At 43.0% G+C, this 25,011-nt stretch overlaps 1 protein-coding gene across 4 annotated transcripts in view; it reads left to right on the forward strand.

Annotated features, from left to right (window-relative positions):
- Positions 1 to 25,011, forward strand: part of LIMCH1 (LIM and calponin homology domains 1) — a 185,532-nt gene that overhangs the window by 138,181 nt on the left and 22,340 nt on the right. For 3 of the 4 annotated variants that reach the window (XM_074154367.1, XM_074154368.1, XM_074154369.1), the window contains 7 exons: positions 183 to 431; positions 1,389 to 1,424; positions 6,147 to 6,273; positions 9,732 to 9,886; positions 10,083 to 10,485; positions 14,228 to 14,449; positions 23,793 to 23,886. In XM_074154367.1, coding sequence (XP_074010468.1) covers positions 183 to 431; positions 1,389 to 1,424; positions 6,147 to 6,273; positions 9,732 to 9,886; positions 10,083 to 10,485; positions 14,228 to 14,449; positions 23,793 to 23,886 — 1,286 coding nt within the window. The remainder of the gene's footprint in view (positions 1 to 182; positions 432 to 1,388; positions 1,425 to 6,146; positions 6,274 to 9,731; positions 9,887 to 10,082; positions 10,486 to 14,227; positions 14,450 to 23,792; positions 23,887 to 25,011) is intronic. The other variant, XM_074154370.1, reaches the window with a different exon arrangement.

Raw genomic sequence — 25,011 nt, forward strand, 5'->3', positions numbered from 1 at the left:
AAGCATTTAGCTCTATTAAAATTGTTTCATGTACCTGCCTCACTTAGCTTGTCACCTATCAGCTATTTGGGTTTGTAGAGGTGTTTTTTGTTAACTTACAGTTATTTTTTTCATTATGTATATGTGATTTTTCAAATGTTGCTTAATGCATCTCTTTGCACTGCTGCCTTTGGCTCACTCAGGCCTGAAAAATGTCCACAAGTCTGCATTAATAGCTCTGGAAAACCTGTAATACAACCGCCACAAGAAGAGCAGCAAGGGCAGGAAGAATGCAATCTCCCTCCTGCAGGACAAGATGAGACTGTTTGTACTGCCCAAGTGGATGAAGGTAGCCTTAACAAAGTCCACCTTGGTCAAACGTCTAAGCTTCAGGAAGTTCCTGAGGAAAGCAAAATGGAGACTTTGCCATCCAAGGATGAGCATCTGCAAACGTGAGCTCTCTATGGTGTGAATCACGCAGCTTGTACCATCCTGTGTGCGCACTTCAAAATTCAGATTGTGCATTGCCTGGTGTGTTTTCAGTCCAGACTAAAATATTGTGTGTCAGTAATGCACTTTTAAGAAACAAACAGAATAGTTGTGTAATGCGTTTTCTTTTGAAATATTGAAATGACAGCTAATTGAAAGGAAACATTTGATGACGGTATATATAATGAATTGCAAAAAAGGTTTGTGAAGAGCAGAGTTTCAACTGGACTCTGCTTTTTTAGAGATATATATCTTGCTACTCCATGATTTGAAAATGTTGCAGTGTTGACTTTTGTTCTTGTTGTTCTTTTATGATAAATCCCAGATACAAATATGTGGTCTGCATGGCTCTAAACAAAACTCTCACTGTAGCGAATGACACTGACCTGTGTATTACCAGTACCTTTTTTCAACTACATTCCCCTCACCCCAAACCCCTTGCCTGGACAACAACAGGGGAAAAAAAAAAGGGGAGGAATCCTGTGGCTCACTTTCTGACTATAATATTTGTTTCTTCCATGCTTCAGTAATGGTGATTCTGAGCACTACTATGGAATGTAACTGTTAAGTTTTGTCTCCATCGCATGTGTGGCACTGAATGTAAATGTTAATATATTGTCTATTTTCAGTAACTATTTTCTACACCTATTTTAGGTATACTTCAGCAGGTTTTTATAACGGGGGCATTAGTTATGAGGTCAGGGAGGGATGGGTGGTGTTCATACCTAGTTTGGCCTCCAGATGATTAGGTAAGTCTTGATTTGTGAATACATAATCCCTGAACAGTATGATTCATTTTTGATCAGCTTTACTAGTACGGGTTGGATGTTCAAGTGACAGTTACCCAAATTCTATGGGTCCAGTTGCAATTACTACTTAATGTATTTATCAACGCGCTAATTTTATATTTGGTCTTGTAGATTCGGCCCCAGAACTGCTGTGTCTGATGACGCAGAGTAAGTTGTCTTGTGTTCACAAGATTCTATTTTAAACAACTTACACTGCATGCTTTCCCGTCTTTCTACTAATTTAAAATGCAGTTGATGCCTTATTATTATTTTGCAGTGTTTCAGCAAATAAATTTTTCAGAAAAGCACTGAAAAATGGAATGTGATATGGCTTACATTGCAGCTAAAAATAATTTTATATAAAAGCCCATCAAAACTGAGCATAACACTAATGTCCAGCTGTTGCTTAAAGTATTGTTTCCTCTTATTTTTCTTTTCTTTTCTTTTCTTTTGTTTTTCTTTTGAATTTCCATTGCCTCTAATCAGCTACAGGTAAAGAGAGTTGGGTTGAATTTGGACTGGGTGTTGAGGAAAAAAAATTAAGTATGACCTATACAGGAAGAAGAAAGAAATCCCAAAGTAAAATAAAATCTATTGTGATCTTCAGAATAATTACCAGGAAAATACATCTTTAGCTGTTCCTTTATTGTCTTTTGAATCCCTTCTAGGTTGGATTTAATTTAATGTACTAAACTTTTTTTTTTTTAAGCTCTTCACCTCGATGCTTTACTTTTGGCAGAAGGAGTAGGTCTGTGACATTTATTGCACTCAAACATATTTTAATTGTGTGTGCGTGCATATCAATTGTAGTTCAGAATAGTATGCAATGTTATTTAGAAAGCTCTGTTAAAGTATTAGCTATTCCTACAAAGTGCAGGCATTTAGAAGCAAAGGAATAGTTGGGAACTACCCCCATAATAATGTCCTTAATATCCTTCTGTTCACAGAAATGCTCATGGCCTTCTCTGTCTCCCAGATTAAATCACAAAATAGAAACAGCACAGAGGGTTTTTTTTAATAACAAGTATATACAGGGACTCATATATAATTTTTCACACTTTCCTCTAATGATAAAGGTTAGAATCATGGACTGAATATTCTTTACAAGATCTGTAATACCTTTATGCTGAGCAAAGCCTGTGTCCTCTTACCACAGAGTAAATGTGATCATTTTCAAGCAGCAGAAATCTGTTCAAGCAAATGAAGAGATGAGATAAAAAGAGCATAACAACACAGAAGTGTTATACTTAACAATGAGGACTTTCCTGCCATTTCAGAAAGCCTACCTATCCGATTGATTCGTTCGTTTGTTTTCCCACATTTTTTGCATGTCTATATTAAATGCAAACATGAGAGAAGGTACGTGGAGATGCCTTCAAAGAGGCATTGCAGTGGGTTTGGTTGTATAATGTGAGAATACCAAAGATGAATAAATCATATTGTTTATTCCACATTGATTCTGATTTTGTTTTAGAAGGCAAACCAATAAAAGTTCAAGCCTCATTGTCATCCTTTCCAGATGTGCCACAGTTTACAGAGCAACTATTTTTCTAAACTGTCTTTTAAGTTCTTATAAACGTAAGGTTGTGTTTTCCCTTCTGAAGATGGAATACTTACAAAGAATCTAATAACATTTGGCTCTCAAGTAGGAAAAATAAATTGATCTGACATTTAAAATGCTTCCAAAATGTTTGTCAAGTCTCCTTTGAAAACTTTGTAACTTGAATTTGGTCTTAGAGTAGGGTCTTTTTATTCCAGCAGCAAAACTAGAAACTCCTTTGTTAGACTGATAAAGTTCCCTTTGCTGGTCAGGGAACCCTAGATATTGTCATCAGCCCTGGTCTGTGTCAAGGTCCAGAAGAGGCAACGCTTAGTGTGTCACTGCTGATCCGCCCCATTCCCATCTCCCGAAGAGATGGGGCTGAGTTCTGGTGGTGGCATGACAGTCCAGTGTGAGTTTAGGCTTATGCTTTACACTTTAAGCCTGACAAGCAAATAATAGTGAGTTGATATTTTTGAGTATTTGTTTACTGGAGTCTGATTCTTGAGCCAGCCAGCCTGTAGTTTTTATGTTTTATTGGTGTTTCTTAAGTCTTAGTATGCCTGTAAAATGGTAATGCAGCCACATAATAAATGCCTTGCATAAGGATTTTTAACATATTCTCATAAAAACAAGTTTTTAACCATGTTTCTCACTTCCAAATTAAATAGTCTGAACACTTGAGTCCTTGAGGACTTTTTTTATTCAACACTTGTTCAGACCTGTTTTAAAAAATAATTGCTACATGATTTCACTGACAAGAACAACTGTAATTTGTGAGAATAAAGTAGCATGACTTAAAAATCACATCATCCCAAAGATCTAGCCCTCCAAAATATGCTGTTTGGTCTGCAGAGTGTTTTTTCCCAGATCTTTTTTAGAACAGCAGGTCTGGTACACTGGTCAGCAGAAAGGCCTCTTGCTTCCAGACAGTTTGGATACAATCCCCAGAGCTTTGCTAATGACAGAAAACTCATGAACGTGAATTCAGTACAGTTACATCTCCCCCTTCTGCTTGTGCGCTGTGTGCCTGCTGGCCCAGCACATGGTTGAAAGAAGGAATAAATCTAGTTCAGTTCATGCAGGTGTTAGCGATGGGCTGTGGAGCCATTTGTAGTTTATGTAAGAAAGAAATAGGACGAAATGATGTGGGACTCATAGTGAAAGTGTCTTTTGGCAGAAGCTCAGAGTTTTGGCCCATTTGATCCTTTTCTAAGGATGAACTTCTCAGGCAGAGAAGTTGATGTAGACCTTTCAGTTGGCCTTGTCCACGTGTTCAGGAAAGTAGGCGGTTCTCCTTAATGGTTGGTTAGAGCAGAGCACAGTGCTTTGAGATGTGACTTCCTCAGATTCCTCTCTTGGGAAGATACATTTGCACAATAACACATCGCTGCAGAGCTGACGTTTGAGCCTACCTGGTTGCTTATCCATAGCAGTGAAGGCCCAGCAGCAGAGGTGACAACTAGAGTACAAGGTGCATGTGGGGTTGTAGTGTATGGTTGGATTCCTGGCCTAGGCTGAAGCCTTTTCCAGAGTAACTTTTTTGTTGCTTTTTTAATAGGGATAAACCCTTTGGTTTTGCTGTCTCTGGGCACCCTGGGAGACCTGAGTGAATGCAGGGAATAAATATTAGCCTTTCATTAGGACATCAGGGGACTCTTGGTAGAAAGTGTTTTTATTTTCCTATCCCAGATGGCAGAGGGCGAGTACCTGTGCACTCTGCTAGAACCAGTTATCACCATTTCAGGTCTTCTGTTTACCGTATGTGAATGAAAAATTTGCTGACACAAGAGAAGGGTACAAGAAAGGAGCTACACAGCCAGTTTGACCCAGTAGGCACAAGGTGGCAAATACTCAACAGTAAAGGCTTTTCTTAGTGTGACCTTCAAAAGCTCTTAAACTGGAATAAACCCTTTAAAGGTGACTTTAGTAGAAGATATGCATCTCCCAACCCATCTCACCAGTCTGGAAAATACGACTGATATTTAAATGCTCCTTAGTAGATGATATGCCTTTAGTTTTAAAAACAACAAAACTTGCCACATCTTTAGGTTCTGTTGTTTAGGAGTGCTCCAAACCAGTCGTGCAACCCTTAAACCATGCACAGAGAAACCCAAATTAGTGTACCTCTCAACACTCTGTTGAAGGGGTGAAGCACGGTATTATGCTAAGCTTGCTGTTCATGCTTAAAGGCAATAGCATGTATATTCTGTCCTTCATTTCTGAGGAAATACCTGCTGACAGTATGGGATCTGAGCGTGTCCTTTCCCATCCAAACCTTTCAGTTTTCCCTTGAGAGTGGGTCATTCCCATCTTTGCTTGCCTGAATACAAATGTTGGCTAAATATATACATGCACAGCTTTCCGTGTCTATTCACTTTGATTACTGTGGACACAGTTGCTTACAATTTTATCTTCCTTGGGTGCTTCTCCTTCTCCTGCTAGTTGGTTCACGTAAAGCTACAGATGATCATTTGAAGACTGCTGTGAAATCACTTCATGTGGAACTGCATGGCGCTTTTTTTTTTTTTTTTTTTGCTTTTAGTGGCACAACTGAGGTCATGTTTTACTAATAATAGGTAATAGGGAGGAGTAGTAAGTACATTATCTTTGCGTGAAGATCTTTATAGAATATGAATGGATGTATAATATCAAACCGTGACCTTTTTTTCCTTTAACTTTCCAAAGGTCAGGGACAGAAATAGAATGTGTAGAAAGAAGCTGTTTTGTCCTGAACGTCAGTTTTGCCTTGTTAGGTTAGCTTATTAATAAGCTGGTGCTGATAGCATTGAATTTCTTCAAGGCAGGGAGGGGAGAGGAGGAAGTACCATGCTGTTTGCACTGCGTGTACTTCTCTGGGCAGGCTCTCCCTGGTTTTGTAGCAATAGCATTTAGCCAGCCGTACTGCCCCTAATGTACTACTCAAGCCTCTCTTGTTTTACGCTAAAATGGGAACTTCTGTCTGCAGTGTTAATTGGAGGGGTCTTGAAAACTCACTGGGAAACAAATCTTCAGAAAGTAAAATGTTCTGAACTCTGCTTTGAATAGAATGGTTTTAATAAGAGCTATTGATGGAGGTGTAACGTTAGTAATGCTTCTTAGCGAGAGGCAAAGTTGCAGTCAACTAACAAAAACAAGAGGCAGTTGAGGAGTATAATGCCTGAAGTACTGTGTGGGAGCCATAGGGATGCTAACTGGGCCTTCTAGGGGACTACTGCTTTTGGGAGCTTGGTAATGGTGCAGGTGTCTGATTCTGCTGTAGCACCCTCATGTGGCTTTAGCTCTAACAGGCTGAAGGAATACGAGCCTCTGAATAACGCTGCACCACTTCTTCTTTCCCCCTTGTTCAGGAGCATGAGCATGTTTGACATGAGAAGTGAAGAAGAAGCTGTGACTCAGCCTCACAGCAAAGCTCGCCATGAGAAACTGCAGAACATACACAACCAGCTGAAAGAGGACGAGACCAGATGGCAAGACGTGAGTATACAACAACATCATCTGCAGTGCTGCCGTTGAGGCCAACTAGCTTGGCAAAAAAGTACAACCTGCTAAATCTACAGTTGCTCTCTACCGCTGAAATAATTAGGAGCGCTTTAGTGCCTCCCCTGCCCCCTAATGGATTTTTGCTAAAAGCATAGACATTCATAATTTGATGTAAATTACAGAATACAAGGTCTTCTGGTGCCTCTGCGTGTGCAACAGCTAATTTGCTTTTTTAAAAAATGTAATTAAACTGTGATTAGATAAAAATGGAAGCAGAACAGTTTCTAACTCTTCACTTCTCTAACTTCTTTTTCTCCCTTATGAACTTTTATCTCCCATATGAAGAAAGGCTGAGAGAGCTGGGACTCTTTAGCCTGGAGAAGAGAAGGCTGAGGGGAGACCTTATCAATGCTTATAAGTATCTAAAGGGTGGGTTGAAGGAGGAGGGAGCCAGACTCTTTTCAGTGGTTTGCAGTGAGAGGACGAGGGGCAACGGGCACAAGCTGGAACATAGGAGGTTCCACTCAAATATGAGAAAAAACTTCTTCACGGTGAGGGTGACAGAGCCCTGGAACAGGCTGCCCAGGGAGGTTGTGGAGTCCCCTTCTTTGGAGATTTTCAAGACCCGCCTGGATGCAGTCCTGAGTAACATGCTCTGGCATGCTCTGGGCAATCCTGCTTTGACAGGGGAGTTGGACTAGATGATCTCTATGGTCCCTTCCAACTCTAAAAATTCAGTGAAATTCAGTGAAATTCTCTAAATAGTAAGTGCCCAAAGTGACAAAATACAAAACTGAACAGGACAGTGAATAAATAGGTTGGACTTGGCTTTAATAAATTTGGATAGATACAGAAAATACTAATATTTTCCATTTTGTCTAAGCAAACAAATTACCCTTCAAGTTAGCTGTACCCTGCTTGGGTTACAAGTCCTTTCCAAACCCTCTTGCCTCAATGTGTTTTTTAACCTGGCCTGGCACTTGGCGTTATCTTCAGCAAATTAGCAAGGATAGAAAAGGATGATTTGCAGGTAAGTTAGTACCAGGGGTTTTAGTGTCAATCCTGTTAATTCTTAAAGACTGTTTTTTAAATGAAGAATTTTGGACATATTTTTTATCAAAACAAAACGCGTCTCTTCAAGCAGCTAGTACAGTAATTTCCCATTATAAGGGGACAGCTACTGTGAAACATTTTCAGAGAGATTTTTGGTAGAAAATTCAAGGAAAAGTCCAAAAAAGAACAGTTTATACCACTAAGAAATAACTTTTAGTAATAGAACAGTGAAGACCTTCAGCTGAGAGGTCTGTATGTGTGGGAAGCCATAATTTCCCAGCAGAGATAAGAATGAGTCCAAAGAGATTCAAGAGGTTTGAGAACTCTTTGCTGTTGAATTGGAAAATCCTCTGAGCTAAAGTGCGTAAGATTTCCAGGCCCTCAGCACCTTCTGCTCTGAACTAAAAGTTCTGAAGAGGGACTAAAAATGCCCTTACTGGAATGTCCTTGGCATTCAGAGGGCTTTATAGAGGCGACACCACATTCACGGTCCCATGTTTTTTATATGCCCATGCTGTAAATTTGCCAACAATTAACAGTTTCATTACGCTTTTTTATTATTGTTATTCTAAAGCATCAGAGCTGGAAAAGATAAACATGTCTGGGTTTTAATTAAAAAAAGAGGAGGAGGGCTGATGTTATGAAATTTGCTAATGAAAAACTAATTTCCAAACAATAGGCAATAGTGGGAGTAGCTGAATAAAGAAATGCTTTGGTACTTCAATGGGAATAATTAGTAACTGAGGCAAATGAAAGGCCTATGTTTCAAGAAGGGGATTATAGACTGATATATGTAGGTCATGTGAAGAAATACTTTAATGAGCATTCCCTTGAGTGTAACGTCAATAATTTGTGGTTTTAAGCTAAATTAAAAGTGACAAGGTTTGTTCCTTGTTTTAATAAAATAAGTTATGCTTGCAGTACCTTCTGTTGTTTACCAATAAAAATGCAATTAAAATGTTTGGAAAACCATGTAATTAATGAAATAGCCTTTGAATTGGGTATGTGTACAGAATCTCTGTTTTTTATTAAACCCAGAATTTGTTAGAGTGCATGAAATATAATCTGTATACTAATCTCCTAATGTTGTAAAGTTAATGACAAATGTGCCCCTGCAGTTTCCTAGGAAGTTATTTTTCTGTGCACAAGTTCCGCAGAGGTTATTTTTTACATGTAAAGTTCTGTTCCTTTACTTGATTGATTGCAGAGAGATTTTATGACTTAGAAAAATTCTTCACTGTGATACTTTTACTGTGAAAAATATCTTGTCTCCTATACTCTCCTGAACTTGTGAATTTGTAGCCCAAGCAGGGTGAAAGACAGGTGCCATAACAGAAACCTTCTGGTTTAGCATCAGGCTGGTTTTGCAGGAAAGGTAAAGAACTAGAATCAGTGGATCTTCTGGACAATTTTGGACAGGCTTCTTCCAAAAAGAGTAAGATCATTGCTTCAACAAGGACATATTGTGGTGGTGAGACACTGGAACAGGTTGCCCAGTGAAGTTGTAGATGCCCCATCCCTGGAAGTCTTCAAGACCAGGCTGGATGGGGCTTTGAGCAACCTGGTCTAGTGGGAGGTGTCCCTGCCTATGGCAGGGGGGTTGGAACTCGATGATCTTTAAGGTCCCTTCCAACCCAAACCATTCTATGATTCTATGATCTATATAGCTGGATACAAACCATAGGCTTTTTGCTCTCTCATGTCTCATGCCAACCAGGTACGAGCCACTTTAGTCCCTAACCTGTGTTGCATGCATCTGGGCCCAAAATGTTGCAGGGTGCCCATGAGGAAGAATTTAAGTTTGGATGCCACGCTGGATTTTTCTGTCAAAAAAAAAAAAAGCATGGGTCAACCATGGTTGCATGTAGTTGTCTGATAGCATGGGCAAAGTATGGGACTGTCAGCTCTCCATGGCAGACTCTCAGTGCAGCTGTACTTCATGGTGAAATGAGGTCCCTGAATGAACTCCTGTCTCCCACACATCTGTCTATTAAAATTCTTCACCAAACATGACTTTTCTGCTTCATTTCCCTGGGGAATCAGGTTTTGTCTGTAATGCCTCATGTTGGCCCAAGTGAAAATGAGTGCACCAACTGGTCCTTTTAGGCCAGATTTCCTGGTGTTATGACCTAGCATGCTTCTGCCACGCTACAAAGCCAAAAAGAAAATACACCAGTGGAGCTATGAAATCCTTACTGGATCCTGCTGTTAGGAGGAAAATCAGTCAGGAAACATATTCATTTTATGGTATAATCTCCTTTTCTCTTTAAAATAAACTGCTGCCTGCAGGTGATGGGAGCCTGACCCACAGGCAGGAGCAAGTGATGCAAACCTTGGTTTCTGTGGCCAGTTTTTAGCTATTTGCAACTCTGCATTCAGGTGCCTTCCTTCTCTCGCAGGACCTGGCTCGGTGGAAGAGTCGTCGAAGGAGCGCTTCACAGGATTTAATAAAAAAAGAAGCTGAGAGAAAGAAAATGGAGAGGTTATTGTCTGGAGACGGAACAAATGAGCGCAGAAAAAGCATCAAAACGTACCGAGAAATTGTGGAAGAGAAGTACGTTTCTTTTCTGCAGTGCAGAGGCGTGTCTGAAAATGCTGTGTGCTCCATAGGTGATGGGTGACTGTGGGCAGCCATGCCTGCAGGCCTGGGATGCGGGAGAGGGAAGGATGTTGATGGAGCAGAGGAAATAGGAGTGATTCGCAGTGTTAATTTCCATACAATGATCTTTTTTCTGTTGTCTCCCATGCAGAGAGAGAAGAGAGCGGGAGCTTCACGAGGCATACAAGAATGCAAAGTCACAGGAGGAGGCTGAGAGCATCCTCCAGCAGTACATCGAAAGATTCACTATCAGTGAAGCTGTCCTTGAGCGTCTGCAGATGCCAAAAATTCTGGAAAGAAGCCATTCAGTGGAGCCAAATTCCCCACTGAAAGACCCAAATCCTCTGAGATACTTAAGGCAACAGTCACTGCCTGCTCCAAAATTCACTGCCACCATCGAAGCAACCATTGTTCCCACCGCTGAACTAGAGCCCAGCGGTTCGACGGGCCGTACATCTCCCAGCAAAAGTGTTGTCTCCAAGGCTGTGCCTATGCTGACACCCAAGCCTTACTCCCAGCCCAAAAATACACAGGAAGTTTTAAAGAGCTTTAAGGTAGGATACGTTGCACTCCCCGAAGTCAATCAGGAGGCAAAGGGATCCTGCCTAAATCATCTAAACATATAAATGTTTGATGCAATTAAGTATTAAATAGTTGCAGTGTTCTGATCTTATAAAACTCAGGTCTGTGCTCTGTGCTGCCCAGTCAGGTGATCTCTTCTTGGTTACCAACCTTTTTAGAAACTTGACCTGTTCAGACTGGCACATTTGCGCTGGTTGTTTTTCCTCAGGATAAATTTGTTTGGGAAAGGGCAGCCTCTAAGAAAAAAGCAAGGCATTTCTCAGAAAGAGGTTAGGAAAGAGTATGTTGTCACGGGGTTTTGTTTTTAAACAAAAGGGAAAGGGCAGGGAGCGTGGAGGCCCTGACTTTGGAGGAAGACCTGAACTGGCTCTTCACAGATCACAGAATGGCAGGGGTTGGAAGGGACCTTGGGAGATCATCTAGTCCAACCCCCTGGCAAAGCAGCTTCACCCAGAGCAGGTTGGACAGGAACGCGTTCAGGTGGGTTTTGAGTATCTCCAGAGAAGGAGACTCCACAGCCTCTCTGGGGAGCCAGTTCCAGTTCTCTGGCACCCTCAAAGTAAAGCAATTTTTCCTTATGTTCAGATGGAATTCCCTGTGTTCCAGTTTGTGCCCATTGCCCCTTGTCCTGTCACTGGGAACCACTGAAAAGAGGCTGACCCCATCTTCTTGGCACCCGCCCTTTAGATATTGATAAGCGTTGATGAGGTCTCCTCTCAGTCTGCTCTTCTCCAGGCTAAACAGACTCTGGACAATCAGAGCTCTTTTGTATCAAGGGTCTGATTTTTGCCATACTCTGAAAGCAGGGCTGCCTGGAATAAGGAGCCAGCTAGGAGATTTGTGGGGAAAGGGAATAGGAAAAGAGGCTGAAACTGCGATATGAAACCTGAGGAGTCTATCTTTGGACTGGGTGGGTGTGGAGAATGGGGTGTGAACCAGTGATGGAGAAAGCCAAGAACTGAGGTGAGTGAGAGAGAACAGGCCTGAATATGTGAAGTTGGAAAAACTCTGCTTTTCACAGTGCCTGTACCAAAACTGGGGCTTCCCCAAGTCTCATTGTAGCCTTGTTGTGAGCAGTGGGAAGTATGGATGTCCTCAGCTTGTAGAGTTCAGGTCCCCTTGTGTCTGCCATTGCTATCTGCTGCTTTGCTAGTGGCATGCAGGGGTCCCTGCAGCAGCCCTGCTGATGTGCCAGTAGCATTGCTACCTACCATCTGTATTCAGGTTTACTTTTTAAAAAATAAGTCAGCTTTGTATAGATAGTGACAAAAGTTTGTTGTGATGTCTGTAATTTCTTGAAGTCTGCCCCAGCCCTTGTGGAAACCTCCCCACCATGTTTCCTAGTTGAAATGTGAAACCAGTAATTCCTGCTTCTCTATACCTCAGCTGGTGTTTCCCTAGAGTTTACATTTTAGGCATGAGTGAAGCATGGACCTTTGGGGTTTTTTTCCGATCCATGCCACTTTTTTCCTCAGAGGACCAAGATATATATATAAAAGTCTGTCTAGATCTTGTTCGCTCAATGTGGGAGAATGTGACTTGTCTCGATAGGAGTCATTCCCTAGCACAGGTAGCTGTAGCATTATTTTCCCCTGAAACACCAGTCTGTCAGTGATTCTGGGCTCTGGTGACAATGTGTTGACTTGCTCCAGATCAGAAGGAAAGGAGTATGTTTGTTTTACTCTGCAGCCAGGGCATCTGTCCTGATCATTCAGACATTTGGTTTTCCTCCCTAATATAAATAGAGAAACCTTTTAGTCTAAACAGAGACACTAAAATGGATGGTGTGGCCTGCCAGTGTTTTCCTGGCTTTTTTATTTCTGAGATCTTTCATGACCTGCCTCTCTAGTAGATAATCCAGCACAGTCCCAGAAGACTTGGGGCTTGGAGTCTGCCCGCACTTGGGTTTGGAAATAAACCCTAAGAGTATTACTGTGTTGAGTGGATGATGGCAGTGAGGAAAGGGAGGGAACTTTTTTATCTGAAAAGCAGTCAAAAGAGGTGAAACCATGTGCGGAGCTGGGCTGTTTCCCCTCTGCCTGGGAGCTGATTGCATGAGGTGTGAACTGCCTTCACATCCCCACGCTCCTGTCAGAGCTGAGGATGCCCGGCGCCTGGGAGATGGCCCCTTAGTTAATCACCCTCAGATAGAGAACAGACCTCTGGATGCACATATACAAGAAGTCAATGGGAGGAGTTTGCCCTCAGCTTAGCACTGATGGCATATACTAAGCTGGAGTGCCGCTCTTGAGGTATCTAAGCTGTTTACTCAAGAAGTAAAGTACTGAAGATAAGTAAATGGCGAAATAAGGAGTGGGGCAGGGAGGATGAGATGGGGAGAACTTTGCTTTCTTAAACTGTGTTTCAGTTCGATAAAGCAGTTTTTACACTTGTTGCATCAGTTTTCAGTAACAGTGAAATAAGTGAAAAGTTACATCTGAGCTTGTTTCTACATGTTTTTTGCTTATGTAGTACCTGTGGAGAAACCTGAAATGACTAACCACCGTATACATCCCAGATAGCTTCTCTAAGAAATCACTGATCTATGCCATTATTCCCCCAAAGTCCAATGACTAGGAAAAAAAAATCTGTCAATATTTATTCCCTCATCATTCCATTGTCTGCTGTGATGGTCATTTTGCAAGGAAGGATCTCTGTGCAGACAGTAGCAAAGCCTTCCTTCAAATCTATTTAAAACTCACCTCTGCTGACAAGCCTATAAACCTCTGTGCTGTAGCTAGGTGGGAGCTGTATGGTGTTAGTGATACCTGGTCCTCTCCTGGTCTCTGTCCAGCTGGGCCCTCTGATGGTGAATGGCTTGAGAGTTCTTTGTAGCAAGACTTTTTTCACGTATACCGTGGCTTCTACAAACAGCCCTCCAAACTGAAGGAAGTCTTTGCAGGTCACCTTCATTCAGAACATAATTATGAAGTATTAAAAGTCCCAAGAGGAAGCTGTATCAGTGCAGAGGAAGAACCAAGAGCTGATTTTGTATCTTCTTCCTTGCTTAAGGGTTCCTTAGCAGGAATGTATTCCCACCAAGGAGCTAGCTTGACCCTGAGAACAAGGTAGTTAAACTGTTTCTGCTTTCTCCTTTTCATGGAAATAGCAAAAAATAATTTTCTGGAAAGCAGTTATTTATCTTATCGCCTCACGGAGAAGGTGGAATGCCCAATTTTACTTTTTGGTTCCTTGCTTCGATGTTATGAACAAGATGAACTCTGCTGCTCCTGACCCTTCAAAGTTCACATGACAGTACTTCAGAAAGTAGTCTACTAATACTGTGGTGAGGTCGTCAGGTTACATAGCAGTCCATCAACGTAATGAGTCCTGGAGAACCTGCTTGCCTCTTGCATGAGACAATGCAAACCCCAGCAGTTTTGGTCTAAATTTAACATAAAGCTTTGTTGTTCTTTTAAAGTCCACTGATCCGTGATGCACACAAAGGCTATGTGTATGTTGCTGGGAGAACGCAATGTGGGAAACCAGGAAATCCAGAAAAATTATTACCTTCTGTCTGTATTTTGTTCATGACCCCCCCTGGAATAGAGTTTTCTTCTATCTTGGCCCATTGGATGAGATGTGTGCTTATCTCTGTCCTCCACCGGTGGCACAGACTGTGTTAACAATTGTAATATCACATTGAAGTCCTATTTTCCTAAATTCCTTTGACTGCTAATTGCCTCAGCATATTTATTTAACTGTATTCTGCAGGTAGATGGAAAAGTCAGCATGAATGGAGAGAATTTCAACGGCGTGGAAGAGAAGGATAAAGAGTGTACAACATTAATATTTACTCCTTCGCCGAGCAGATCTCTGAAATTTGACGGAGTAGCCAGAGGGGACAGGCCCCCGGTAGAGTTGAAGAAGGACCCCACAAGTGTTGAGCTCAGTTTACAGAGGCCTGCCACTCAGAGTGTGCTCAAAGAGCCAACAGTAAGACCAACACGAACAAACCAGCCTTACTTTCTCTGCCAATTTTCTGTCTCATAACATATTTAAGCACTAACTAATGAAACTCGAGTGCTTATGTTTGCTTTATTTCAAGAGGGTGTGCCCGGACCAGGGGGAAAAAAAAAAAAAAAGAAAACCCTAAACCCCTTTGTAAATTAAAGGCTTCTTCCTTTGGGATGCGGGTAGAGAAATGGGAGGGGAAGGTTCAAAAAACTTTTTTTTTTTTTGGATGTCATGTAGCCGATAAGCGTGCTTTAAATGTGCTGGGCCAGGGAGAAATCGACTCTGTGTCCCAGCTATTGTGCAGATTTATTCAGCGCTTCTCCTGATGTTAGCTGATTAGATCAGCAACATAATTGGACTGTGCAAGCCATTATAATTGGTCTCAGTTTTCAGTTTTCAAAGAAGAGGATGTGGATGTGCTGGCAGTTTTGAGCATTCAGCTTTCATTCCCCATTTCATTTCAATATTAGAAACGGGAATAAGCTATTGAAATGCTCGGAGGGGCCAACATGCTTCTTAACTGCCTTATCAAGGAAACAAATTAATTTTACCTTTTCATCTTTCTCTCCCCCTCTTCCCCAGAGAAAAAGGCAGGAATAAAACTAGAACATATCACAGCAGGAATCTAGATGCTACAAAACTGTAATAAAAGTAGATGGTAAAAATAAAATAAGAAATAAGGCCAGATTGCATGTAAAAGGGTTGCAAACAAGTGGCAGGAGGGGAAATTCTGGCCCTTCTTTTCTGTGTAACAACAAAGAGAATCGGAGATGTGGTGAGAGTTGGAGTATGATAATTTTTGCTTTCATCTCAGGTTCCTTCCAAGCATTGGCCAGATGGGTAACAGGGAGCAGGCAGGGATTTGTCCCGGGGAGTGATGGTTCATTCATGCCAAAGGGCTTGTGTCTTACCTTACTCCCCTGCTTTGTGCCAGTTTCTGGCCATGGATGACCAAGCCGTGGAGCCTGCAGCAAGCATGGGAACTGGGATGTGCCATGAGCATGGACTTGATCCTGCCAGAGGCAACTGGTGTTGAGTCCAGGAAAGCAGGCAGGGATGGCAGAGCAGAGGCTGTCAGAATTAATTGGCTGTAAGGGAAAAGCCAGGTAAGCATAATGTCTAATACGGGGGAGCTGGTAATGGGAATGTTTGGAGGATGGAGAAGAGCCTCAGCTTGCTGTAGATTACATCTACATCCATCACAATGGCGATCAGAAAAGGAGGCAAATTAAAGTGCTAATGTCTCCGTTTTTAGGATTTCCAGACCAATATAGTTGTGGAAAAGTTGAGAGGGAATTCAGCAGCATAATCTGCTCTTAGGGCTTGGGTGTATTTATACCTTCCCTTGCTACAGCGATGAGGATGATGTGGACGGCTGACCGCATATTTTTTGGTTTCCAGTGTCTTAGCCCTCGTGGTGATACTGGCAAAGGAGGCAGATTCCTTGTGACTCTGACATTTGTGGAATAACCTCCTGGTTTGTGAGCTTGAGTGCACTTAATGATGGAACCTTCTAGAGAGAGTGAGTGTGCACCCAAATGGTGCTATTGACAGTTTCTCTGCTCTAACTTAGAATTTTATATCACTAGCTTCACGATTTCATGATGTGAAACGATTTCACGGGTAGTGCAAACCATAATACTTGCTCCTGGCACTTCAGCTTCAAGCAAAGTCATGTGTGTCAAGCACGTCAAGGGCAGAGCGAGGAAAGGAGGCTGCTTTGAGGGGGATCCTCCATGGCGAAACAAGTGAAATACACTGACCGCGATTGGGGAGAAGAGAAGGAGACCTGCCTGTAGCTAGAAGGGAGTTTGCCAGCCTAAGATAAGATTTACAAGCTCTGTTCCTTCTAGAGATTTGCTTCTCTTTACCTAGCTGCTTTGTTTTAATTTTCCAGGTCTCTATGCCTTAGAATAAGGTATAGGCAGTAATTTAGCTGTAGGGTGTACAGGAGTGCCCTGGTTCGTGGATGGGGAGGGCTTAGATGCCAGGTTAGAGATGGGGAATGGTACTGACGCTTGACTTCCTCACTGTGTGCGTTGGGGTGCAGGCCAGTACTGCTATAGGCAACTCAGTATGGATGCAGTTCGTTACTTGCAAGAACGGGGCAGCTATGCTGGACTCAGTCCATTCAGCCTTCTCCCTGGACCTATTTTACTTCGGTTTCCGGACAACTAACACAACGATGTCAGCCTGCACCTGCAGAGTGTGAAACGCTAAACTCCTCTCTGAAGATATAACCCCTCCTAGGAAGGTTGGGAATCCACATGAAGAAAGAGAAGAGCCTCCTGGGCTTATCCCACTCATAAAGCAGAGCCTGTTGCTGGGTGGGATGCTGAATAGCTCTGTAGCCGTCACTGTGAGCCCTCCAGAAGGGAAGAAGGGGTTTGCTTTTTGCCCCAGCAGGATGGGGCTGCCAAGCCACACATTCTTGGAAGTAAGAAAGCCTTCTGAAGCTGCTGCTGTATCACCTCCCGCAAGGAGAAACCAGGGCTATAGTTATGTCTGATGCTTAACCCTACTGCATTGTTAGGGGAGGAGGAGAAGACGACAGAAACGGGGATAGAAAAGCAGCTGGGATGAAGAAGCAGAGCTGTCTGCAGTGGAAGAAACAACTACATTTCCTTTGCCTTGAGAAAACTTTTACAAATTGTGCATGTTTTCAAAGCCTTTTCTAAACTTCCTTGCACTGCTTTTATTTGTAGACTTTCCTTTATTGTACAGTTCGTGCTAGCTATGTCCTTCCCAGGCTTTGAATAACATTCACAGGCACTAGTTCCTCTGCCTGTTAAGAGATGCTGTTTCTAGTGGGGTTTTTTTCTCTCTAGTCGATTTGTTTTGGCTTTGTATTTTATTCATTCATTTTCTGCCCTGAGTCTCTTTGGTGAAGTATATATTCCTTTTCATATATCCGTTACCTTTGGCCCTCCTGTCCCCCGCTTCTGATTCTCTTCCTGTACTTTGCGTGCCCCTTCCTCCTCCTCCTCCATCATCCCTCTTAGGGCTGCTCCCCTGCTGTTTCAGTTCAGTTGTCAAATGGACTAGTCCTGTCTTCTCTCCGCCTGGCAGGCTTCCCTTTGAAGCTCTGTAGCCCTGCTCTAAATCTGTCCGGCTGGCCTCAGGCCTTGTCTGCAATACGGGAAGATGCTGTGCAGCTGTACTTCAACAGCTCTTTTGGCCTGAAGTTTGGAAAACAGTTTAGTCAAGTTGCACCACTTAGGACGCTAATACGATTGAGGTTTTTGGGGAGCTGGAGAAGCGCAGGGATCATTTCGTATGGGTGTCAATTGTCTTTTTGATGGGGGAGAACCTCATCTATATGTGAATCAAATAATGATTGTCAATCAGAGACCGATTGGGAAACATATTGAACTCCTGCCTAAATCTACTGTGAAATGAGATGCAAAAAGCTGCAGGAGGTGGGAAGGATGGTAAAGAACAATATTTTCAAGAAACTATACCTGTGTCTGTAGTGTATAGGGAGAGTACTTAGATTAGGAGGGGCGCAGATTTTACAAGAGACCTTTACTCCAAGTAGCTTATCAAATTTTGCCTATGATTTATGGCTAGGGAGGATAAATTTGGTCTATAAGCAGGATGAAAATATCCCACTGGTGTTTGGGGAGCAATGTGTTGCTAAGAGAGGCAGTAGATAATGCCCACCTCTCTTATTGCAGCTGAAAAAACAGGGGCAAAGGCCCAAAGTCTGACTGATCAGTCAGTGGCACTGTCAACAGTACAGTGAGAATCATCTCCTCACTTTAGTCCTACCTGGAGCCATTAGGTCTTGTTTTCTTTCCATTGTACAGAACACTTACATGCATTACAAATGCTGAGAAGTTGTATCCCGTAGTTCTTTGAATCAGAAGTTGGCAAAGTAAATGTTTTGTTTTAAAACAACATTTGTGCAGATTTTAGTGTAGGGGGATTAATTTGTCAGTGAGTAACATTGCTTTATTTTAACCAATCTTTATATGAGCATTTAGAAATTACTGCCTTGTTATAGCTCTAATTACAGCTTTGCTCTGATCAACCAAAAAACAATAAATATAGACAGTAACTTTAAAAAGATCGGGGTGGGGTGGTGATGGTGGGGAGAGATTTTGGCTTTCTTTCAATTTTTCACTAGCTAGCTTAAACTTGTCCATTTCTACTCACTGCATGCTTGGCACAAAATAAACTTTTTTTATATATCCAAGTAACACTCTCCTTCATCTTCAAAAATCCACTGATTGAACCGAGATTAAAGTATAAGCTTTCTTGTGGTTGGGGATTGTTGGCCAAGCTACAGGAGAGCGGGGTTGAAATCCTGATTTGTACATATCTGGTAGGACAAGTCTTTGTTCTTTGATTCGTTACAAGAAACACTTGCAGAGTAAGTGTGTCTGTTCCAGATTGACAGCTTTGCCTTGAACCACACATGGGAAGATGCGTGGAGGGCTGGACTACCTGAAGGGAGAAAGGTTTAGGACAAGAAGTGAGAGCAGCAAAGCTTCAAAGCAGCTAGAAGGGAACTCTGCTCAGGATTTGGTTACAAATCTAGTGGCCATGTCTCCCACGCTCCAGACACCCACGCACTTTTCAGTGGCTATGGGTGACAGGAGCTTATTTTACATCCCGATTGAGGAGTAATACCTCCAGAAAAATGATTAGCAGGGATACCTTGCACTATTTCTCGCAACACTTTCAAGGCTTCTCTGTCAGTTACTGGTCCACCCTGATCTTTGGTTGTAACAGCTGGCCTGAGTATAGCATTATATAGCTGCCAGATGAAGCAGATGACTTAACGTGTCAGAGCAGTATTCTGGCTGTAGTACGATACTGGCACAGCATGCAAGGCACTTAGCCTTGGTCATGACACTGTTACCACTTAGAACAACAGCAAACTCTGTCTTTGATGAGGAAATCATCATATGAAAATTTTAAAGATTACGTGTACAATGTCAATCACAGAAGTTTGAAAGATGTGTCAGGCAATTTCTACATCTGGCTATTGATACTGCACTGATACTGAGTGATTTTGCAGAATTTAAACTGTAGTTCTAACCTGATTCTTCGCGATATCTCTGCATTCTCGCTGGTTCCAGACAGCTTGTTTTGCCATGTTTTCATAGAAAATACAGTAATGATATTTCACGTGTTCTTGTGTACAAGTAGTGTTAACTGACTTATGTTTTGATTTAATTTACAATAAGGGTTAATAAACTTCTACTATAACTTCCTTTGGAGTTTGAATTCTTGTAGTAGTTGTGATGTTCAGTGTTTTAGGAGTTCCTAGTTACTATATTTTTAGGGTATTATAAGGTTGTGAGGTTCTGCCACAGCAATAGGCAATGTGGCTATTTCTGGCTTGTATGGTCTTAATTAAAGAAATACTTGGACTGATATCCTAGCTTATGGGATAAAAATCCTGTCTGCCACAAACTGAATTAATTTCTTTTCATGCCTAACAGTTGTTTGATAACGCTATATAGTCAGCTGTGCTCATGTTGTAGTTAAATGGATGCCTTGGTTGGCAGAACTGAGGTGTTGCTTCATCCTCTCTTACTGATGTGCTCATAGCTGCAACTGCAATCACAATATTTAACTCTCCATCATGGACTGGGGCTTCTGAATCCTAAAAAGGGAAGCTCACCTTGACTGCTGGGTAGCTAGATGCACAGGGTAATAAAAACACCAGTCCAAGTAGATGGCATTTTCCTGTTTTCAGGAGTTACTGGGACAGAGTCCTCACACCAGCCTGGATCTGGGGGCAGAGATAACCACAGCCCCTACGCAGCAAGGTTTTTCCTACTTCCCTTGAAGGCTTCCTTGCCTGTGGCGGTGGACGGGCAGGTGTTGTGTGACCTTCCCTCGTGGGCAGCTGCAGCAGAGCCAGCGAATGGAGTGGCTCGGTGGCCCTGCAGAATGACGCCTCTGCCCACACGAAGGCGTGTGGCGGCAGTGGGATGGTGCCCAGAGCCTGCCTGGGTCCGGTCCTTCATCCCAAAGCAGGAGAGCTCCTCTGAAACGCCTCAGAAACGTCACTCAACAAGTTGCTTGGCTTTTCGGTGTCCGTGTCAAAGTGATCTTAGGTACAATGAAATGTTTGTATGCCTTTTTCTTGTTCAGCGATAACATCATCATTTGATTACAAAATATTTATGAAATGTGAATGATGATAGTCTGTGGTAGAAAAGACATTTTATCACCTGTATCAGTACAAGAATTTTCTTAAGTGTATCATATACCTGTGGGTAAAATACTAGATAATATTACATTACTTGGTATTATAAATAGAATTAGATATAGTGGGAATGAGAGAGTTCCCCAGTGAAGCTGACTTCATTTTTTTATAAATTACTTACTAATCAGTTTTATATTTTTAGCTTTTATGTCACTAGCATTTAATTGCTCAGCAGAGGGAGGAGGAAGAGTCAAGTCTCGTGAGCAGGAACAGAGCTTGTGCAGCGTGCCATTGCAAAATTCAGTTTTCCTGCAGCAAGTAGTAGCTCTTTCCGTTTTTTTACTCCCCTTTGAAAGAATGTCTATAAATAACATCTGTGTCAATACCAACCTCCTGGATATAGGTTATGGGTAGGTTTAGTTATTGCGCTTGTGCAGGATAGCTACATGACACAGCACTGTGTTTAGGTTCCTGAGGTAACTCTAAACCCAGAGGTGATAAAAGTGCATCATGTCTGTGCATTCATTGAGCTTTTTAAACCCTCCAGGAGGCCAGTGTGGCTGTGCCCTTTCCCCAGCTCCAGCTGCCATCAGCACTTGACTTCCCTGGGCATATGTAATGCTGTTTAATGCTTTTGTATCTGCCCCAGTTTATCACTGTTTATAGCTTTAAAGCCTCTGAGGTTGGAATTAAAGCTCCATTTCTTTTTTTCCTTTTTTTTTTTTTTAATTTTACAGTTTGGACGGTTGCTTTTTGAGAGTAGAGAGTGGATTCTATTAATTTACCAAAAATAATAACAATATAAACATTAATAGTTGAAATTTGCAACAATTTCTTTGAAAGGGCTTATGCTTTGGAGCAGCGGGTAGAATTGTTGGGTAGGTGCCTCTTGCTTTTCCAGTTAAAATCTACCTTGTTTTGGGCAAACGCTGAGCTCTTGATAACAGCCATTTGTTTAGATTTAACAGAGGTTTGTAGGTTGTAGAATGACAGAGTAACTCAGGTTGTAGGTCTCAAGCTGAGTCTTCTGCTCAAAGCAGGGTCAGGCGTGAGATCAGACTGGATCGCTAAGAGTCTTGAAAACCTCTGAGGATGGAAATGCGCTGTCTGGGCAGCCTGTTACGCTGGCCTGGCTGTCCTCGTGGAGAAAAGAAATACTTATTTCTGCACAGAGCAAGGTTGGGAATGGTTTCCAGTAGCTTCTCCCCTGGCTGCTGTTGTGTCAGGAGCCAGAACTGAGGCCGAAGGAGATGTTTTCTTTAGTTGCAGTGTTCTTCTGCTGGGGCTTTCCATGAGAAAGCCCTCGCTGACACGCAGGCTGGCATCCAGATGGGCTGGGGAAGGGAGAGGTGGGTTATGCGGGAGAAAGGAACAACAGAATGGCAAGGGGCAAACCTCTGGGGCACGGGATTTGCAGTCTTTTGGGGCATTTCTCTGGGGCCTGTTTTTTAGCCTGTGCCTCATCTCCAGTGACCATCCCTCCTTGGAGCGTGTGACACATGGAGAGGGAGCTCCATGCCTTGTTTGCTCTCAGTATAGGCGCCCTCACAGATGGACATGGTGGAGAGGAGGTCCTCAAAATTCCCATGCTGCCTTTTTGGAGTGTGTATTTCAGCCTCTGCCTTGTCTAGTTTGACAAGTGCTTTTAGGCCAGAGGGGGGATGTGTCCCCATGCCTTCTGGGCAGAGGTGAGTTTGCAGTGGAAAGCACCAGGGGGTGAGGAGGACGGCGGGCAGCCAGCCCCAGTTGGCACCAGAGGAGACACGCTGCCACTTGTAGAGGCTGGTGGCTGTGATCTGGCGCCTGTCCTGCTGCGAGGTGGCGGCACAGCCCTTGGCAGCCGCAGGCTCCTTCTGTTGTTCCCGGCGCTGCTCACTGACCACTGGGCTTGCCCGGGTCGTTGCCCCTGGCCGCAGCCTCACACCGGCCCCCACCGTTTCCTCGCAGGGCATCTTCCCAGACACATTCCTTGCCTCTCTACGGAGCATGCCTTCCTCCAAAGAGCAGGAGAGGCTGGGATCCCTGGGCACTGCCGACAGCAAAGCTCTCTGGAGCCAAAGTGTGTCCACAGGCATTGGCATCCCGTTGGCACTGCCAGCAGATGTCCCCAGTGACCGAGCTGTGAGAGTCCAGGTCTTCTCTTCATGGGGCATGGACGGATGAGGGGCTGTAGGCTCATGTGGGTCTGCAGGGATGGGAAACGGGATCCGTGTAGAAGGTGGAGGTCTGAATCGAGCCCCCAGAAAAGAGGAAATTCCGTCAGATTTCCTCTCTTGCAGCTGTTAATAAGATGGAGGGGTGGGAGGAGGACAGGAAAGCGAGTCTACAATAGACTGCTGCTGAAATATGCTACTTTTTTTTTCTAAAAGTAGTCTGATTTTTTTTCCTCTGTTGAATGTGCCATTTTCTACATCTTTCATGCATTAGAAGCGCTGTGTAGTGGCTGATTGGTTTGCTGCAGATTTTTCTTGATTAGCCTAGTGGGAAAGCAGACGTATGGTGGAAGCTGCTAAATAGATCAGCTGAAGTGCTACCCTTGTTTTGACAGTGTGGTTTTAGCTCTGCAACAGCCTTGTCCTGGGTCAGGAAGCTGGCTTTTCAAAGGCATTTGGATTATTGGCTCGATACAATCTCACCATATTTTTTCAGTCCTCTCGTAATAGCGTTTCAAGTATTTCATTACCTTTAATACTGACTCTGGCTTTTCCCTTCAGATAACAGATTGTTTAGACAACCGTGAAATAAAGGAAGTATTTAATTACTTTGCCACTTTTCAAACCCTAGTATGTGCTATGTATTCACTAATGCATACGTTTTTGTGTTATTCTGGAAGAGGAAACTAGGGGTGAAATGTATGCTTATCTTCAGCTAACACAATCCAAGATATCCTACAATTTTAAAAGCTTGTAGGAGCTATTCCAAACTAACCACATTAATGGCTGCTGATGAACGGGTTGAAAAGGAGATTAAAGCCCAGTGATTCAACACCCGAGCGGCACGTACTGCTCTGAAACATACTCCCCAGCTCCCTGCTGAGCTCTAAACCAGCCTGGTTCAAACACATCACAAAGCAGCAGCAAGTACTGCCTTAAGGAATTAACACGTACTTTTCTTTCCACTGTGCTCACTGTGTTTCTGCTGTGTTCTTCACTGCAGGCCTCCCCGCTGGAAGCAGATAGAGCCGCCCACCAGCAGGTTGAGGCCAGCCCTGGAAGCGTGGGACCTGCGAGCCCCCTGTCCCCGTCCCCAGGTGGGTTGTTGCTGCTGCCCTCGCCCCTGCCCTTGCCCACCCCAGGCTGGGGTTTTTGGCCCACCCTGCAGCAGGACTCGCCATAAGTGCATCTGCAGCGGCACCAAGAGGGTTTATTAGATAATGCAGAAGATGTCAGAAATCTCTACAGAAAAAATAAATTTTTCACAGTAAGAACAATCATTCATTGCAACAGCCTTCCCAGGGGTGTGGTAGAATCCTCCATGGCTGGAGGTTTCCAAGGCACAACTGAACAGGGTGCTAGACAATCTCATCCAGGTGGTGGGACCAGATGATCTTTTGAGGTCCCTTCCAACCTGGGGTGTTCTGTCAATTCTGTGGTTGAAATGGCACACCTGACGGCTCATTGCTCGGGATGCAAATTGTCTGCTCTGCCGTTTGTGTGTGTGAAAAGCTGGTGCCACAGCGTGCTGTAACCAGAACGGGATCAGGGCAGAAACTATCCATCAGTTAAGCTTCTGCTTAACAGTTTTTTCCCTGCCAAGACATTAAGAAATGGGGACGGAGAATAAGAAGGGGCACTTTGTAGGGGCTTTAAATGGACAGTATTGTGCACACTCCTGATTTTCTGCTTTGAAGGTTTTATGCACGATTCCTGACCTGGGGAAAGGAGTTTACTGGTAAAATTTGAAGCTACTTTCCTCAAAAGGGTGTTTTTGAAACGTTTCCTTTGAGTATGCATTTTATCTATTGCCTGCTATCATACTAAGTTCATGGTCTTTTTTTGTGTTCGTTTTTCAAAATGCATCTATCAAGTTCAGCTTGATACAAGTAAGTAAAAAGTACTGTTTGAAGTAGGTATTTAAATGAGATCTCTGTCTGTAATTGGTATATAAGCATAATGCTTCTATTTGTTGAGGGTAAATGTGACTTAAACAATTGAACTTTGCCCTCAAAAATCGATGGGGTACCATTCCCCCCAAGATCAGAAGCATATCCAGCCTTTTCTCGATGTGCTGCAAGACTCTGAAGCACATTGGCTGTTAGCAAGGGCTCATCAGCTGACTTAATTACTTTGACTCGTAGATGCCAAAGCACAGAGGTTAACAATCTTGAATTGCACCTGGCAGGTAATGTAGAAGCTGCAGTCTTGTGGTGAACCAA

This window comes from Numenius arquata, chromosome 10 (genome assembly GCF_964106895.1).
Source record: "Numenius arquata chromosome 10, bNumArq3.hap1.1, whole genome shotgun sequence".
NCBI lineage: Eukaryota > Metazoa > Chordata > Aves > Charadriiformes > Scolopacidae > Numenius > Numenius arquata.